Here is a 16,787-nt window from a genome sequence, read left to right on the forward strand (position 1 = left end):
GTGCAGTACAGAGTACAGAGTACAGGACAGAGTACAGAGTACAGAGTACAGAGTACAGTACAGAGTACAGGACAGTGTGCAGTACAGAGTACAGAGTACAGGACAGAGTACAGAGTACAGGACAGAGTACAGGACAGTGTGCAGTACAGAGTACAGGACAGAGTACAGAGTACAGTACAGAGTACAGTACAGAGTACAGGACAGTGTGCAGTACAGAGTACAGTACAGAGTACAGAGTACAGTACAGAGTACAGTAGAGAGTACAGGACAGTGTGCAGTACAGAGTACAGTACAGAGTACAGAGTACAGTACAGAGTACAGTACAGAGTACAGGACAGTGTGCAGTACAGAGTACAGTACAGAGTACAGAGTACAGTACAGAGTACAGTAGAGAGTACAGGACAGTGTGCAGTACAGAGTACAGTACAGAGTACAGAGTACAGGACAGTGTGCAGTACAGAGTACAGTACAGAGCACAGAGTACAGTAGAGAGTACAGGACAGTGTGCAGTACAGAGTACAGTACAGAGTATAGAGTACAGTACAGAGTACAGGACAGTGTGCAGTACAGAGTACAGTACAGAGTACAGAGTACAGTACAGAGTACAGGACAGTGTGCAGTACAGAGTACAGTACAGTGTGCAGTACAGAGTACAGAGTACAGTACAGAGTACAGAGTACAGTACAGAGTACAGGACAGTGTGCAGTACAGAGTACAGAGTACAGTACAGAGTACAGAGTACAGTACAGAGTACAGGACAGTGTGCAGTACAGAGTACAGTACAGAGTACAGAGTACAGTAGAGAGTACAGGACAGTGTGCAGTACAGAGTACAGTACAGAGTACAGAGTACAGTAGAGAGTACAGGACAGTGTGCAGTACAGAGTACAGTGTAGTACTGTATAAAGTACAGGAACAGTGGAGTATTTTCCTTTATGTGAAATCAAACATGACAGGACAGAGTTAAAGTGTGTGCACGTGCATGCGTGTGTGTGTGTGTGTGTGTGTGTGTGGTCAGATGTGTTTGGGCCTGTTGATCTAATTAACACCAAATGCTGGACAGGTTTTCTGCTAATTAGCATCCGCGGCTGGTTTGAACATGGAGCTAATTAACAGCTATTATGACTCTCACACACACACACACACACACACACACACACACACACACACACACACACACACACACACACACACACACACACACTTTCTCTCTGATGGCCTTTTTATAGCCGGAGACAAAACATGTGATTTTGCGCACTTATGAAAAGTCATGGAGGGTGTGTGTGTGTGTGTGTGTGTGTGTGTGTGTGTGTGTGTGTGTGTGTGGGTGTGTCAGATGGCTCCACAGTGTGAAGAACAGAGCACCAGCTGTTATAACACACACACACACACACACACACACACACACACACACACACACACACACACACACACACACACAGCAGTGAGCAGTGGAGGTCAAGGAGAGACAAAATGGAGTCCAGATGTGTCCCAGCTGTCCTGATGTAAACTCAGGTGTCACACGTTCATTCAGCCAGCCGCTAATTCCACTGATCTGATAGCATGAAAGCTTCTGATTGGCTGACAGATTCAAAGGTTGGAGCCTGTGATTGGCTGAAACGTCTCTGAGCTGATAGACATATTGAAATGTCTCCTGACAGGACGTCCGTCTGTGCAGGACATTGTCCCTATTAGTGAGTCAGCGTCCAGGTGTTGCTCAGACAGGTGAGGTGTTGATGGACGTTTCTGAGCTCTGTTGTCTTTTGTTCACTTTTCTTCAATCGGAACATTGAGCTGCGTTTTGTCCATGAAAGCTGATTTAAATAAAGTTTATTGTTGTTGAACTGAAGGTGTTTGATGACATGATTCACATTAAAATGCTGAACTGGATAAAAACACAAATTTCTGATCCTCATCTGACAGAAGGTTTAAGTTCTCCTCCTACGGCAGACAGACAGGGTCAAACAGAGCGACAGGGAAATTCAGACTTTGACATTTTCCTGCTAAACAACTTAATGTCAGCTGTCAATCACTGCTGCTCACACACACACACACACACACACACACACACACACACACACACACACACACACACACACACACACACACACACACACAGGTTTTCCAGACCTGGAGAGCCTCATCCTGGATTTCCAGGCTGTATGATGCAGAGGAGGAGGAGGAGGAGGAGATAATTAAATTGGATAATGAAGAGTCCATCATCGCTCTCCTCTTCATATTATAGTAAATGAAAACAGACAACTCCTCCTCCTCTGTTCTTCATCACAGTGAGGAGGAGGAGCAGGTCATTAACAGTCTTAGAGTGAAAGTGTGTTGATGTGTTTGTGTATCACAGCCTCAAACATCTTCGTCCTCATCATCCTCATCGCCCTCCATAAGCTGAATATTTATCAGGAGAGTTTAAAGACTCACGTCGTCAGAAGGAACCAATGAGCCGCAGACAGGAAGTTGGACGGTGTTGAGGGACGGACCGACATGTTATTGATCGTTTGACTGGTTCAGTTCAGAACATTTGATCGTTCGTTGATTCATAAATAAATGAACAAACTGCAAACTGAAAGTCTCCACAGCCAATGAGAGAGCCCGAGGAGCCTCACCTGGTCTCTGCAGGTGAGCACGGCTCGTTAATGACCTCGTTAATCTGTCACTGTCAAATCAATCACCTGCCGCTTACCTGACAGACAGGAAATTATTTCACTGAACAGGAAGTGTTTTCTGGAGCTCATTTACATATTTAACGAACCTCATTTGCATTTCTAATTAAGTGTTGCTCATTCAGCTGAGCTGCCTCCTTTCTCTCTGACCAATCACAGGCTGCTCCTGTGTGAGAGCCAATCAAATGTCAGCTGAGTCTTATTCTCTGAGAGCCTCCTTCTTATTAAAGATGGTCCTCGTTAAGTCCTTCTGCTCTCGTTAAGACACATTTCTCATTATGTCTTTTCTCGTTAAGACTCAGCTGATGGACAGAACCAGGAGAGAAGATGAAAGGACATTTAAAAAATGTCAAAGTTTAATTTTCTGCAGACGACAAAGACATTAATTTAAAGGGACATCCTCAACCGGCAACATGAGCAACTGAGGAGCAGCAACATGGAGGCAACCAGGAGACAGAGACAGAGACAGAGAGACAGGGAGACAGGGAGACAGAGAGAGAGAGAGAGAGGGACAGGCAGAGACAGAGACAGAGACAGAGACAGAGAGACAGGGAGACAGGGACAGAGAGAGAGACAGAGACAGAGAGACAGGGAGACAGGGACAGAGAGAGAGAGAGAGAGAGAGAGGGACAGGCAGAGACAGAGACAGAGACAGAGAGGCAGATAGACACAGACAGACAGCTCGTCTCTTGTCTCTCTGAAGACGCACCAATGACAAACCTGAACAAACACCTGAGCTGAAGGTAACGTCAATGACATCATCAGAGGAGGTGAGACACACATTGTTCAATCAGCTCGTTAACAGACGCCTCGTTAAGAGCTCGTTAACAGAAACAACAATAAACAAACAGACAAAGCAAAGCTGTCAATCAAACTGTGTGTGTGTGTGTGTGTGTGTGTGTGTGTGTGTGTGTGTGTGTGTGTGTGTGTGTGTCTGAGGCACAGAGAGAGAGAGAGAGAGAGAGAGAGACCTCTGCAGTTAATTAGGCCATCTGATGCAATGAAAAGCTGCGTCCTGAAACACCGACAGTGTGTGAAGAGCAGCGATAACACACACACACACACACACACACACACAGACACACACACACACACACACACACACACACACACACACACACACACACACACACACACACACACACTCTTCTTTAAAAATCGTAAATCAATAGCGCTCTGTCGCCACCGGCAACGCTTACCGACGATCAATACGTACACACACACACACACACACACACACACACACACACACACACACACACACACACACACACACACACATACACACACGAGGAAGCACCTGTTAAATACCAATTAGAGGGAGGAGATTCATCTCATGCTGCCTCTTCCCTCCTCCTCTTCCCTCCTCCTCCTCCCCTCCTCCCCCTCCTCATCCTCCTCCTCCTCCTCCTCCCCCTCCTCCTCCTCCTCCCCCTCCTCCTCATCCTCCCCCTCCTCCTCCTCCTCCTCCTCCTCCTCCTCCTCTCTGAATCTCTGTCAGTCTTTTTCTTCACTGCTTATTCTCTCCTCATCACCAGTGATGGAGGAAAAGAGGGAAAGAAAGACAGGAGGAGGAGGAGGAGGAGGAGGAGGAGGATGAGGATGAGGAGGGGGAGGAGGAGGAGGAGGAGGAGGAGGAGGAGGAGGATGAGGATGAGGAGGAGGAGGAGGAGGAGGAGGAGGAGGAGGAGGATGAGGAGGGGGAGGAGGAGGAGGAGGAGGAGGAGGAGGATCAGTCTGAGAGGTTAAAGAGAAGAGAGGAGATTTGGTTGTAAAGTCAGTGTGTGTCTCCTCCATCAGAGCGTCTGATGTCTAATGATGAACAAGACGATCAATACATCACCTCTAACACCTCACACACACACACACACACAGATCATTCTGTGCAGTTTTTCGTTATCTGAGTCAAGGCTGTGAGGATTCTGTACTGTGACCAAAGTTCAACCCTGAAGAACCCAAAGAACCTGAAGAACCTGCACGAGGTGACCAATAGGACGAGATCTCCTGGAATGTGTTCTTGCATGTATGTGATTGGTCAACTGTGGTGGAGAGCTCCACGTGATCACATGATCAGACCTCCTCTATGAAGGATCTTCAGGTGTGATCAGCTGGATTTCCAGCTGTGCTTTTACTGAGAAAATGACATCATCACCGATGAAGAAGACTCTCCTCAAAGTGTTGACGACTGAACGCCAACCAAAGGATGTAAATAAATCAGTACCTTTCAAAATAAAATGCCTCCATCAATAGGAGTTCAGGTGCAGTTTAAATGTTTTGTTCTTGCTGCTGATCAGTTTGTTCTCACTTCACTGTGAAATGTTGATGAAATTATTGATTGATTATTGATAAGAAGAAGAAATTTTCCAACATTTAGACACGTCTCCTCAGTTTTACATAAAATTTGGACGGAAAACAAACATGCGATGAGATGACATCATCATGACATCATCCGCTGACAGCGTGATGACAGCTGGAGAAGCTCGTTTGTGATTGGTGACGTGATCGTAAACGATTGTTTTGATCCTCTCATCGCTAACGTATTGACGCCGTACGTACCTGACAGGCCGCTGCGCCTCCACAGCTTTAATAATTCAACGTCACATGTTTTATTGACGTGAAAAAGATGCATTTGTGTTCCTGTAAACTCTGATCGGTGCGTTTGAGCAGTGAAACAGCAGCAGACGGTGTGTTCAGGGTCACACTCCTCATTCTGCGACTGTTTCCCAGGAAGAGAAAAATATTCAGCTACACTTCATCTCTCCATTGACTCCCATGCATTCATACATTTAACATTTAGCCAGCCGGGGGCCCTCTGGGGGCCCCAAACATTATTCTGCTGTCAGTCACCCTGAAACACGGCCAGTAATGAGATTCCATCCAAAACCAACCTGCAGCATGAGAGGGAAATCACACCTACGCCCTCTAAATGATTGACAGCACGTCGTCCTCCCATAATCCCACGCTGCAGACACCAGAGACGCTCGCAGACAGTGGATTGTAACCCCCCAAAAATTCTCACATCTGGTATTCAGAGCGGGAGCATGAAAAGATGAGAGCTGGTCCACCATCACCGTCATCATCGTCGACTCCGAACGGGTGGCGAGGAGACGGGAGATGGAGCCGAAAAGACGGAATCAAGCCTCCGCCGCGAGGACTTTATGAGTTTAAAGACAGAAAGACGCTAACGAGCGCCAAGATCACCGCGTCAAAACGTTCTCACAGTCTGCTCAGAGGGGAGATCGTCCCGTCACGATTGACCCTCAAAGGCTTCTGTCTTCACACAGAACAAAGAACCCGAAACGCTGCGGCGGCGAGGCTCAACCTGCGGGGCGGGACCCTTCAGGAGCAGCCGGGGAGTTAAGAAGCAGCATTTCCAGCTCACTCAGTGAAAATCACGTTAGTGAAACTTCAGGCGTCACGAACTTCTTTCCCCTGAAGCACGACGACGCTGAATGCTAACAGCACTCACGACAACACTGAATGCTAACGACACGCATTCAGTGTGTCGCTAACGACACGCACGACGGCGCTGAACGCTAACGACACGCACGACGGCGCTGAACGCTAACGACACGCACGACGGCGCTGAACGCTAGCGACACGCACGACGGCGCTGAACGCTAACGACACACAGATGGCGCTGAACGCTAACGACATGCACGACGGCGCTGAACGCTAACGACACACAGATGGCGCTGAACGCTAACGACATGCACGACGGCGCTGAACGCTAACGACACGCACGACGGCGCTGAACGCTAACGACACGCACGACGGCACTGAACGCTAGCAACATGCACGACGGCGCTGAACGCTAACGACACGCACGACGGCGCTGAACGCTAATGACACACAGATGGCCAACGGCAGAAAGACAATCAGAGCGCGAATCGTCGCAAAGAAAACAAACTGAAAAGCAACAAAAAGCATGAAATGAGAGACAAACGGCTGATTTTCTCTTTACAGAGAAAACAGGAAATGTTCTGCAGCTCTGACGGCGGCCATGTTTGAAAGATATTTGACTAATTTGCAATCTGTGTGCAAATATCAGAGACTAGACTAGACGCTGATGAAAGTGTCTGAAGTCATCGTCGTCATCGTCATCTTCGTCGTCATCAGGAGAAACGAGTGACGCCGCAAAGCTTCAGAAAAGACGGGACAATAAATCAAAGTTCCTGCTGTTTGAAGAAGCTGCTGATTAAATGTTTTGTGACTCGGATCAGATTCAGGTTTGCTCAGAGGACGACGGCGTTCATGGGTAAAAGACGCCACGGTGAGCTGCTGCTGCTCAGCGGGACGTCTTTGCGTCTGCTCGTCCAGCCGTCCTCTGACCCGCAGCCTCCGCTGAACTGCACAGATATTCCACGTATTGACTGAGGAGACATTTCTGATGTTATTCTGTTCACATGTGAGCGTGTGCTGCGTCTGACGGCGGCGCAGGAAGGAGCTGCTCCGTCCCCGTCGTGACTGTGGACTCGTGAAGAGGACGAGCTGAATCCAGACGTCCGTCTCACGCTGCAGTTTGACATCAGTAAGTTTAAGAGACGTGAGGTTTGGACGTGAAGCGCCGGCTCGTCCTGAACAGACCGCCCTCGGACTGTGTCTGCTCTCTGACCCTGACGTGTTTCCTGTTCGCTGGACGCCGCCCAAAACACAGGAGACCTTCCCATCATGCATTTCAGCAGGCACTGCCGCGGAAATATCACCACTTCTCTTCTCAAAAGGCTGCAGCAGTCACATCCATCCCTCCATCCATCCCTCCACCCGCCTCCCCCCTCCCTCCACAGCCCCAGAGAAGAGAGAAGGAAAAGGGGGAGGGAGGAATGAGATTAATACTCAGGGGGAGGACGAGAGGAGAGGAGGAGGGGTGAAGAGAGGAGGAGGGGGAGGTGAAAAGAGGAGAGGAGAGCGTATGATTCCTCCTGGGAGAGAAGAGAGGAGGGGAGGAGGAGGGGGGAGGATTCGCAGCAAGGGGGAGGAGGAGGAAAAAAGAGATGAGAGGGAGGGAGGGAGGGAGGGAGGGAAGGAGGGAAGGAGGGAGGGAAGGAGGGAAGGAGGGAGGGAGCAGCTCGACTCAGACCAGTTCAACACTTCTCTTAGAGCCAGAGGAGGCTGCTTTGTTCACCTCCACCCTCAACAGCAACCACCACCTTTAATATCAACCACACTGCACCGCCCAGGTGACACCTCCACCTTAAACCTCACTGCACCGCCCAGGTGACACCTCCACCTTTAACCTCACTGCACCGCCCAGGTGACACCTCCACCTTAAACCTCACTGCACCGCCCAGGTGACACCTCCACCTTTAACCTCACTGCACCGCCCAGGTGACACCTCCACCTTTAACCTCACTGCACCGCCCAGGTGACACCTCCAGGTGACACCTCCACCTTAAACCTCACTGCACCGCCCAGGTGACACCTCCACCTTTAACCTCACTGCACCGCCCAGGTGACACCTCCAGGTGACACCTCCACCTTAAACCTCACTGCACCGCCCAGGTGACACCTCCAGGTGACACCTCCACCTTAAACCTCACTGCACCGCCCAGGTGACACCTCCAGGTGACACCTCCACCTTAAACCTCACTGCACCGCCCAGGTGACACCTCCACCTTTAACCTCACTGCACCGCCCAGGTGACACCTCCACCTTTAAGCTCACTGGGGTTAAAATAGGCTTGCTGCGTACGTGATGCCGCTCAGTCGTCGCTGCGTTCGTTTGACTCGTCAACAAACATTCATGCTTTCAGTTCGTCTTTAACGAACACCGTTTCCCACAATCCCACAGACCTTCAAAGGTTAAAGTTCACAGCTGGACAGAAGAGACAAGTGGGATGGAAAGAGGAGCTGAGTCCAGCAACACACTTCATGTGTCCACAAAGAGTGAGACATGTCCTGACTGACAGACAGGAAGTGATGTCATCCTTTAAACTGGCTCTCTTTTGTATTTGAAGTGCAGGTGATGGCGTCTGGTGCAGGTGTTTCAGGACTGATCACACCTGCTCACACATTTTCTCATTTCCAGTCAAGACACTCGTGTGTCCACAGTGAGGACAGTATCAGCGCGGACACACTCCAACACGTTGATGGGAATTATAAACACACAGATTTATACGTCAGCTTTGAATTAAAATAACACACACACACACGCACGCACACACACACACACACACACACACACACACACGCACACACGCAGGCTGGGCAGGAGAAATATGTTGCTATTAAAACAATGTGTGTGTGAGAGAGCGTGAAATACATTCAGTCGAGATCAACACACACTGCATGACAATACGTGTGTGTGTGTGTGTGTGTGTGTGTGTGTGTGTGTGTGTGACTATCTGTTACCTGTCGATGATGACGGGGTCTGACGGCGTCTCGTTCCTGTTTCCACAGCTCTTCTTATCACAGCAGCGACTGACGGAGACACAAAGACAGAATAATAAAAACTGTCACAGCGTCTGGACCTGTCCTCCGCTCATCTGCAGTACACAGAACACAGTGCAGGTACTGCAGTACACAGTGCAGGTACAGCAGTACACAGTGCAGGTACAGCAGTACATCCATCAGCTCTGATCACCTGAAGACCAGGTGTGTTTGTACGCAGGTCTATTTTCAGAACAGGTAAGGAAGGTAATGCGGTTCAGCAGGGTCCACTTCTTCGAAGTAGTCGGCAGTACCAGGTTGGCTCCTCTCTGGACTATTTGGACGAGGTTTGACAGACTCATGAGGTCCTATGTGGCCAGACCTGGTCCTCAGGTGTGTCTGGACCAGGAGAGCCATACCTGGTTTGTTACATTTGAGGACCAGGTGAGACTAATAAGGTCGGGTATGGTCACAGTCAGACCTGGTCCCCAGGTGTGTTCTGACCACCCAGTTTCAAACCGAAGTGTGTCAGACACCAGCCGCTCCACCACGTGTGTCACGTTTCTGTCACCTTGTCATTCTGCCGTCAGGTTAACAATCAAACATGCAACGTCCTGTTAGACTTTCAAAATAAAGCCTGCTGAGGTTTGTTTTACTTCCTGGTTAGTTTTATCCTGGTTTGGCTAAAAGGACTCAGTGGTCCACTGACCGCTGTCCTCTAGTGGACCGGTGGGACTGTCTCACGCTTTGGTGTGAGACGTCTGAGCAGGTCTGACTGTCCTTTCAGGTGATGGTCCACCTGTGGAGACGCTGTGGTACAGGTATGTAGCACAAGATGTTCTCACCTGCACATGATCTCATGCGTCAGCAGAACTCGACACATCTCTGGATTCTTATCCTGACCTTCGTAGATGATGGCCTGAAACACACACACACACACACACACACACACACACACACACACACACACACACACACAGGTACAGTGAGCAGTGTTCAGGTGGTTAACACACCAGGTAAACACAGAGCAGCTTGTTGCAGCGACACATTGGACTTGACGCCGTTTGGGCTCTTCTGGCCTGCGCTGGCAGAAACAACTCAATTAAAGGCTCATTTCATTTGTCTCAATTATGAGTCATTATTAGCCATTAGCCTGAGCGCCGCGCGTGTGAAGTGAGCAGGCTGAACCGAGGGCAAACATTTGATCCTCTGAACGTTTTATTACAGCTGCAGCCTGCAGATATTCATATGAAACAGCTGGAACCAAAGCATGAAAAGCCTTTTTCACAAAGAGCAGATCACACGACGCAAACGACGCCTGACGGGCACGCTCGTTACAGCCGCTAATTGAATGACTCGTTAGATTTCAGTTCTTCAAGTGCTGAGCTGCTGGTTTCCATTACTGTCACTGTACAGCAGAGAGGCGGCTGAATGGACCGACGCTCTGTGAACCAGCCTGCGGCCCTGCTAGCGCCCCCTTCAGGCTGCAGAGGTCATCACACGCAGTTTGACCAGTAGCAGATCTAAAGGTGCTAAATTTGTCCTGATGGTGGCGCTGGAGGAAAGATCGGGAAGAGTTCATCCTCCGGAGAGCAGGAAGTCGATCGATATCAGGTCACGCTGTTGACACATTTCAGTGTTGGACGACGCGTCAGAAAGGTCTTTGGACCAATCACGTCTCTTAGAGTCGCCTCCAGAACTACAAGCAGGATCTGTGACATCACAAACTGCTCGGAAACGACGCCGTGCGACTTTCAGCCCCAGCAAACAGGAAGCAGTCAGTCTGTGGTCACGTGACATCAGCAGCCGCGTGGTGTTTTCAGCGAGGAGGAGACAACTGCAGCTCCTTCAGCTGAACAGATGGCGAGCAGCACCGCCGTTCTGATCTGTGGCGTCCAGGAGACAGACGCCGTCCACGGCCTTTTAACCACTCGTACAGCCGCAGGAAACGCTCTGATGTGTTTGTGTGTCGAGTCTGAAACATCAGATTTATTCAGACTGAACTGAACTACAGAAGGAACGGCGCCGATGAGATAAAGCATGAGCTCGCCATCTTTGTTCTAATGAGGAGATCCAGCAACACTTAATCAGCTGTTCTGACTGATGTCCGGACTGCGTGAAGAACGTTTACAGATGACCAATTTATGACGGACAAGTTTCAATTAGTGGCAAGAAACGAATGTTTCTCAGCGTGGAAACAGATGTTTGGGATCAGTTCCTGCAGATGTACGACCGTCTGCACGGTGTTTTATTTTGAAATTTACCAGATTCTCTGCACCGTTCCCGTGTCTGACTTCCTGTCAGAGCTGGACGTTAGGCGGCCGCTGGCATTGAGGGTGACGGGGACCCGACCAGACGTCTGCATGACACTGCTAATAACTGTAATGAATGCTGTCACCTGTGGGGGGCGCTGCCACCACTTTACACTCTTCATCAAATGACTCATCAGAGTTTTCAGACGTTCTGTAGTTTTTATGATAGTTTCAGGATGTTTGGATGTTTGAGCAGAGAGAGATCGGGGGGGGGGGGAGGTGGGGGAGAGGGAGGGGGGAGAGGGAGGAGGGGGGGGGGGACAACAAACTGTCAGAAAAGGTCTGAGGTGTCAAAGGGAAGTGGGCCTGAACGTGAATGTGACGCTCGACTGCAGCAGGAAACACATGCTCTTATTCTGAAGCCCCTGTGTCACTGCTCTGTTAACTGGTGGTTATTAATCACAGAGTGATCTGCAGATAATCAATATGATCAGACAGCCAATCGATCAGGTTTTCACTTCATTTTGTAATCATTTATTTTGTGAGTCTGATTCTAACCTGATAATCAACAATCAATAATCATTAGTTTACCTGTTTGGTCATGGAGTCGATCAGCCGGACGTAGAGATCCTGCTCCGTCCTCACTCCTGAACACACACACACACACACACACACACACACACACACACACACACACACACACACACACACACACACACACAGGTCAGGTACGGGTGATGAAACCTGCTGACTCCAGTCAAACATGGCCGCCGCCGCCGCCGCTCGCTCACCGTTGCTGTACAGCAGCTGCAGCTTGTAATGAATCCCGTTGTTGGTTTTCTCTCCGCTCGGCTCCTGAACACAAACAGACCAATCAGACTGAAGCTCAGGGGGGTGCGTTTAGTTTCTGACACCAGTTGGAGATCGGGGTGCGTTTGTTCTTAGCTCCGCCCGGGCGCAGACGTGGTTCAAACTGTGCTGAAGCTGAAACTGAAGCATGTGAGGGTGCGTTTGGTTTGTGAAGAGCGATGAGCTCAGGCCTGTCAACTTGACCTCAGGAGTGAGTTTGTTTCCTCCTCCGGCCTGTCCCTGTCTTTCTCTGTGTGAAGCGTGAGTTCAGTTGGTGAACGTCTCTGAAACAGCGGCTTCACCTGCTCGTCCTCACAGCGACTCTTCTGTTTCCTTCTACCTGCATGTTTTCTTTGTGTCTGTTTCCTGACCATGTGGTGCGCTTGGTTCATGTCCCGGCTCCTCCCTCCTCTCTCTCACCTTCTCTTTTTCCACAAAGTCGACGTAGGTGGTGCGTTCGATCTCCACCGGCTGACCCTGCCGGTCGTACAGCGCCAACACGAAGTGGAAGAAGTTGGACTTCCTCAGATTGGACGGAGGCTGCTTCTCGAAGTGAGCGCGGGCTAAACCCACCCCGCTGAGGGACAGACAGAGAGACAGGGAGACAGGGAGACAGGCAGAGAGACAGAGAGACAGGGAGACAGGCAGAGAGACAGGCAGGCAGAGAGACAGAGAGAGGGACAGACAGGGAGACAGGCAGGCAGATGTATGAGAGGCACAAAAACTCGTCAACACGGTCAAAGTTCATTTTTCTGTTTCTGTCTTGAAAGTTAACGATCTGAAAATTTTCAGACAAATATTTGATGAAACTGGAGGAAATGAACGTTCAGCAGCTCGTCGACGTGAACGCCAGCGTTTGGACGCAGTTTACAGGAAACTGGACGATCAAACAAAGAAGTCACGAATCTGAGCCCGACGCCGAGCTTCTGGAGGAGGTCAAACATTTATTCGGTGGGCTGAGTGTCTGTCAGGACGGTGACCCCGCCCACCTCGCAGGTCTTCTTCACTGACTGTAAAACATGTTGAACGCACATCTTCAGACGTTCAAACGCTCTGAAAACGTTCCCGTCTGATTCGTCTTCCCTCATCCCGACGCTGCTGGAGTTACGAGGTTTCCACATGACGGCACTCAGGTTCTGTACAGGCCGTTTTACAGTTTTCAGTGTGAAAACCAGACGAGTGCTGGAACGAGGTTTTCATTTCAAGCCTCAGCAGAATGAGGACGCGGCGTTTCTGCTGCTGATGAAAAGATTCAAGTCAAATAAAGAAGTCAAAAATCCCAAATTCACACATTAAAGCTTGACGTGACCTGATGAGCTGAAATCAAACGCTCCTCAGTGAGTGAAAGTCACCTGATCAGGAATCAATCAGAGAGTTCGACTCCAGCTTTTGGTGACACGGCGAGCGCTCGGCGGAGGATCAGGAGGCGACGCTCGAGCGGCTTCAGGCTTTGAATGCAGCATGTTCACAACAACGCGTCAAACTTCAGGGAATATTCAAACCAGCAGAATCACTTTAAATTCACACCAAACGCTCGATCACATGATCCATAAATATTTATCAGAGGAAGTCAAACTGCAGCTTTGACCCCGGCGGCAAACACAGCCGCTCATTTTCATTCCGGCTGAACATTCAGAGCGTTTGTGTTTTTGGGTTTTGGTTGAATTTGAACATAAAAGCTTCGAGTGGAAACAGAAAAAATCACCTCAGAGTGCTGAAGGTGTGAACGATGTGAAGGAAGGCGACGCCACGCTGGACGATTCGGCAAGCAGGAAGTGAAGCCTCCTGACGGCCGGACGGCTTGAATTATGACCATTTCACAAACACTAAAAGCAGTTTTTTTAAGATGTTTCCTGAACGGAGAGTTTCTGGAAACTCACGCAAATCCGTTCTTCATCATCAGCTTCATCGTTTCACATGTTGGAAAGTGTGAGAGGATTCGATCAGTCGTGAATTATCAGAGTTAATCTTCATCTTTTCTCTTTTTGATGATCGTGTGGAACGTCACCTCCTCAGCTCCGACACAAATATTTCCTCTTCATCATCAAATTAATTTCAGCTGAATTTTTCTGTCAGCTGTTAAAAATGAAATTTTCAGAGGTGATGTTGAGGCTCGGCCGTCACTCTGCAGCGCTTCCTCTCAGCTCCAACACACAAACATGAGCAGCACGAAGGATTTCACACGTTCACGTGTGAATAATCATGTTTTCATCTGCAGCTCTGAGCCACGCATCAAACGCTCACCTCAACATTATTATTAATAACGTCTGTTTAGTGTGAACCTGAGCTCAATCCTCCTGTCACACCTGCAGCACACAAAACGCCTCAAATGATCAATAAATGTCAACCAATCAGCTGTTTCAGTCAAAGTGAGGATTTTTCTAAACGAGCTGCAGTTTGAGGAGCCTGAAACAGTTTCTGCCGGTCGGCCGAGCGAAGCCTCGTCCTCACACTGATCCTCCTCCTGACTCCAAACACAAAGAAAATCTCCTGGAAATAAATCTGAAAATAAATCTGGAAATAAATCTGGAAATAAATCTGGAAATATGACTGGAATCATGTCTGAGAGGTCGCACTGATTCAGGCTGAAGAGTCAAAGTCAGACAATTAAAAACTGATTTTCTGATCAATCTCTTTCTTCTTCATCTTCAGACACAAACATCAGAAAAATGAAAATATTTTCTGACGCTCATCATGAAAAATATGTTTTTAATGAAATGAAATTATTTTTCTTTGAGTTCGACTTCAGAAAACCTGAAACACTCGTCTGTTTGTTCTTCATCCAAATATTCATCACGAAAAACCTTCAAACATCAGAATTCTTCCTGATGACAGAAGCATCTCTGCGCGTCACTTCATTTCTTTTCTCTTTTTATTTAATTTCATTACTTTCCTTTCCACTTTATTTCTTTTCTTTCCTTTTTCTTTAATTTCATTACTTTCCTTTCCTTTAAATTTTATTTCCTTTAATTTCTTTTTCCTTTTTATTTAATGTCTTTGCTTTTATTTCCTTTTCTTTTTACTTTCCTTTCCTTTTAATTTCTTTCCTTTCCTTTTTATTTCCTTTGCTTTTCTCTACTTTCCTTTTATTTATTTTCCTCTTAATTTCTTTTCTTTCCATTTCTTTTTAATTCCTTTTATTTCCTTCTGTGTTCTTTACTTCCCTTTTAATTTCTTTTCTTTCCACTTCTTTTTTCTTTCATTTCTTCTTTTCTTTTATTTCCTCTTTTCCTTCAAATTGAGCTGCACAACGTTCCGCTCAGAAATCAGAAATGTTAGAAATGATCAAATCTTTCTTATTTACAGAAATTAATTCTAACCTGGAGAATTTTTATTGTTCCTTTTTGAATATTTCAGCTGAGAAATGTCAGAAATATCCTAAAAACCAGCTGAGGAAATGTTGCTGACTCTGCTCTGAGCTGAGTTCTCGCTGCACATCAGAAACATTGGGAATTTAAAGCCCTCTCCTCCTGATCTAAATGTTCCTGCAGAACGGCCGTTTGTCCGCTGGGACTCCAGGTCCCAGAATCCCTCAGGGGGCGGCAGTGAGTTTACCTCTGAGCGGCCGTGTTGGCGTCCACCACGCCGGCCGAGTGCATCCAGGAGCGAACAGCCAGCGGCTCCTCCTTCATGCTGGCCGTGGCCCCGCGGGGCAGGTTGTCCTGGATCCCGAACATCTCTGGGGCCCCGACGCTCCGACCGCTGCCTCCGCCGCTGCTGCCGTGCAACCAAGAGGAAGAAGAAGAAAAATAGCAGAAAAGTCCAGCAGAAAAAGCAGCTCTAGAGGACAGACGGAGACCGGATGTTCTGCTCAGTCGACGTTTTCTTCACATCGAAGTCCGAAAGCAGCCGGCGAGGACGAAATAAGACGGGATGACGAAAAGAGGGAAGAAGACGAAAAGATGGAGGACCCAGGACTTTATTCAGCCGCACAACTTTTGCTCTGTGTTTTAGATTTAAATCAACTTTTTATTTTGGAAGAAGGACAGACGACGTTTCCTTCCTGTCAGTTTATTTTAAAGGGTTTTTAAAAATTCTTGGCCGTCATGTTGAAACCCGGCGTGAAAGACAGGAAGGAGGAGGAGGAGGAAAAAAAAGGGAAAAGAAAAATAAAATCCTCAGAGGACAAGAAAACGAGGGGAAGAACAGAGCGAGTCCGGACGGCGAATCGAGCGCGAGCAAAGTGTCTTTTTTCTTTTCCCCAAAGAGAGGAGGAGAGAGGAGGAGAGGCGGGCCGATGATGGAGGGATGAGGAGCGGAGGAGAAACTCTCAGCCCTGCGGCCCCACAGGACTGGACGCCAAAACCCAAAAACCCCACGGGTCTTCCTCCAAGCCGCTGACGACATCATAGCTGGGGGGCGGGGCCTGGCCATATAAGGAGAGGAGAGGTGAAAGTGTGTGTGTGTGTCTGTGTGTGTGTCAGGAGAGAGAGGAAGAAAGAGAGAGAGAGAGAGAGAGAGAGAGATAAAGAGAGCGAGAGGAGGAGGGGAGGAGGCGGGCGCTCGAACCGACCAACCAGAGAGAGAGAGAGAGAGTGTAAATGACTGCACTAGGGTGTGTGCACACACACACACACACACACACACACACACACACACACACACACACACACACACCCTCTCTCTCTCTCTCTCTCTCTCTCT

The 16,787-nt window shown here is 48.6% G+C and overlaps 1 protein-coding gene across 5 annotated transcripts in view; it reads right to left on the reverse strand.

The window, feature by feature from the left end:
* The window catches only part of LOC139349285 (transcription factor COE3-like), a 46,639-nt gene extending 30,230 nt beyond the window's left edge, over positions 1-16,409 (reverse strand). For all 5 annotated transcript variants that reach the window (XM_070989909.1, XM_070989911.1, XM_070989907.1 and 2 more), the window contains exons 1-6: positions 15,699-16,409; positions 12,564-12,720; positions 12,086-12,149; positions 11,886-11,941; positions 9,888-9,961; positions 9,025-9,093 (exon numbers count right to left, since the gene is read on the reverse strand). In XM_070989909.1, the coding sequence (XP_070846010.1) occupies positions 9,025-9,093; positions 9,888-9,961; positions 11,886-11,941; positions 12,086-12,149; positions 12,564-12,720; positions 15,699-15,820 (542 nt within the window). In that variant the 5' untranslated portion in view covers positions 15,821-16,409. The remainder of the gene's footprint in view (positions 1-9,024; positions 9,094-9,887; positions 9,962-11,885; positions 11,942-12,085; positions 12,150-12,563; positions 12,721-15,698) is intronic.
* Between the last annotated feature and the right edge of the window lie 378 nt (positions 16,410-16,787).

Source organism: Chaetodon trifascialis, chromosome 21 (assembly GCF_039877785.1).
Source record: "Chaetodon trifascialis isolate fChaTrf1 chromosome 21, fChaTrf1.hap1, whole genome shotgun sequence".
Classification (NCBI taxonomy): domain Eukaryota; kingdom Metazoa; phylum Chordata; class Actinopteri; order Chaetodontiformes; family Chaetodontidae; genus Chaetodon; species Chaetodon trifascialis.